This window comes from Austrofundulus limnaeus, unplaced genomic scaffold (genome assembly GCF_001266775.1).
Source record: "Austrofundulus limnaeus strain Quisiro unplaced genomic scaffold, Austrofundulus_limnaeus-1.0 Scaffold39, whole genome shotgun sequence".
NCBI lineage: Eukaryota > Metazoa > Chordata > Actinopteri > Cyprinodontiformes > Rivulidae > Austrofundulus > Austrofundulus limnaeus.
Window position 1 is genome coordinate 2813008 of NW_013952441.1, and position 1288 is coordinate 2814295.

General features: G+C 33.7%; 1 protein-coding gene across 1 annotated transcript in view; it reads left to right on the forward strand.

Moving 5' to 3' along the window:
- Window positions 1–240, forward strand: part of LOC106516549 (5-hydroxytryptamine receptor 3B) — a 20987-nt gene extending 20747 nt beyond the window's left edge. Inside the window, exon 16 of the mRNA XM_014006959.1 lies at window positions 7–240. Within this exon, the coding sequence (XP_013862413.1) occupies window positions 7–240 (234 nt within the window). The remainder of the gene's footprint in view (window positions 1–6) is intronic.
- The last annotated feature ends 1048 nt before the right edge of the window (window positions 241–1288 follow it).

Genomic DNA, 1288 nt, shown 5'->3' on the forward strand with positions numbered 1-1288 from the left:
ATTCAGGGTTCTGTCAGCGAACTGACAGGTGAGCAAGCTTCTGAAAAGTTCTCCGGTGAGCTGAAGGAGTTCGTGAAGACGGTGACTCTGCTGCTCCGCAACATGAAGGAGGAAGAGAAGCCCGGCTTCTGGACCAGGAACTCTCACACCGTCAACTTAATTTACTTCATATTYTATGTGACAGCTGCCAGCCTCTTCTTAGGTTACATTTATTACTGCTGGTTTCATGCAGAAGAATGAAGCTTTTAATAAAAATAATCCTTGTTTAGAAATTAATTGAATGCTGGTTGCACTGATATTAACAGTTATGTTAAAGTTTATTATTTAGAGTTGTTTAATCACAGGAATGTACAGTAGATTGTTATCATACTCTCAAAAATGCACCTCTACTTCAAATAAGAAAAAAAAACATGTGGTTCCTGCAGAATGAAGAGAAAATATAGCATGATTAATGTAATCTAAGATGTGGCTGTTTATTGAGAAAACTCCATTTCTTACAGTGTCATTTTTAACTTTAAACGTCACAAATTCATGTTTTTTTCCTGCTGCTTTCAAATTAAAAAGTGTATTTGTTTGGCCATTTGAAAATTGTTTAGTGGTGTACACACATTTGACTCCTCTCACCCTGTTACAACGTGACAAGTTTTAAAATTCTCTATTCTCCACATACCATAATCTCATCTCTGAAAAATAATTTGAATTCTTGAATCGACATATTTTTAAAATCGGCATATTTTTTTCTTAAACATACAAATTAGTCAAAACTAAATGAAATTTCATTTAAATTTGCATCACACATAAATCTTGTTGCAATATATTCTCACACATTTCCTCTAACACAGTGGTTCCCAAACTTTATCTTCTGACCCACAAAATATTCATGGCAAAAACTTGTGACCCCAAATATTACTGATTTGAGTACATGGACTTTGTTAATAACCCTAAAAACACAGGCTTTTTGACAATCTAAACAGCTTATACACAAATATAAATGCTTATTTTTACTTATTTTGTGTTTTTGTAATAAATATAGTGAAAATATTACATCAGCAATTATTTCATTACCCTTTAAATTGATTTCTGGAGATTATCCAAGGTGCTTCATGACCCATAATTGGGTCCCAAGCCCAACTTTGGGAACCAAAGTGCACTGGTTCCCAAACTTTTCAGTTTTTGACCCACAAAATAACAGTAGCAGAGACCTGAGCCCCCAACTGATAAACATTTGTATCAGGTCAACAAAACATGGGCATAGTAACAATATTTTTTATACTACATTTATCCATTT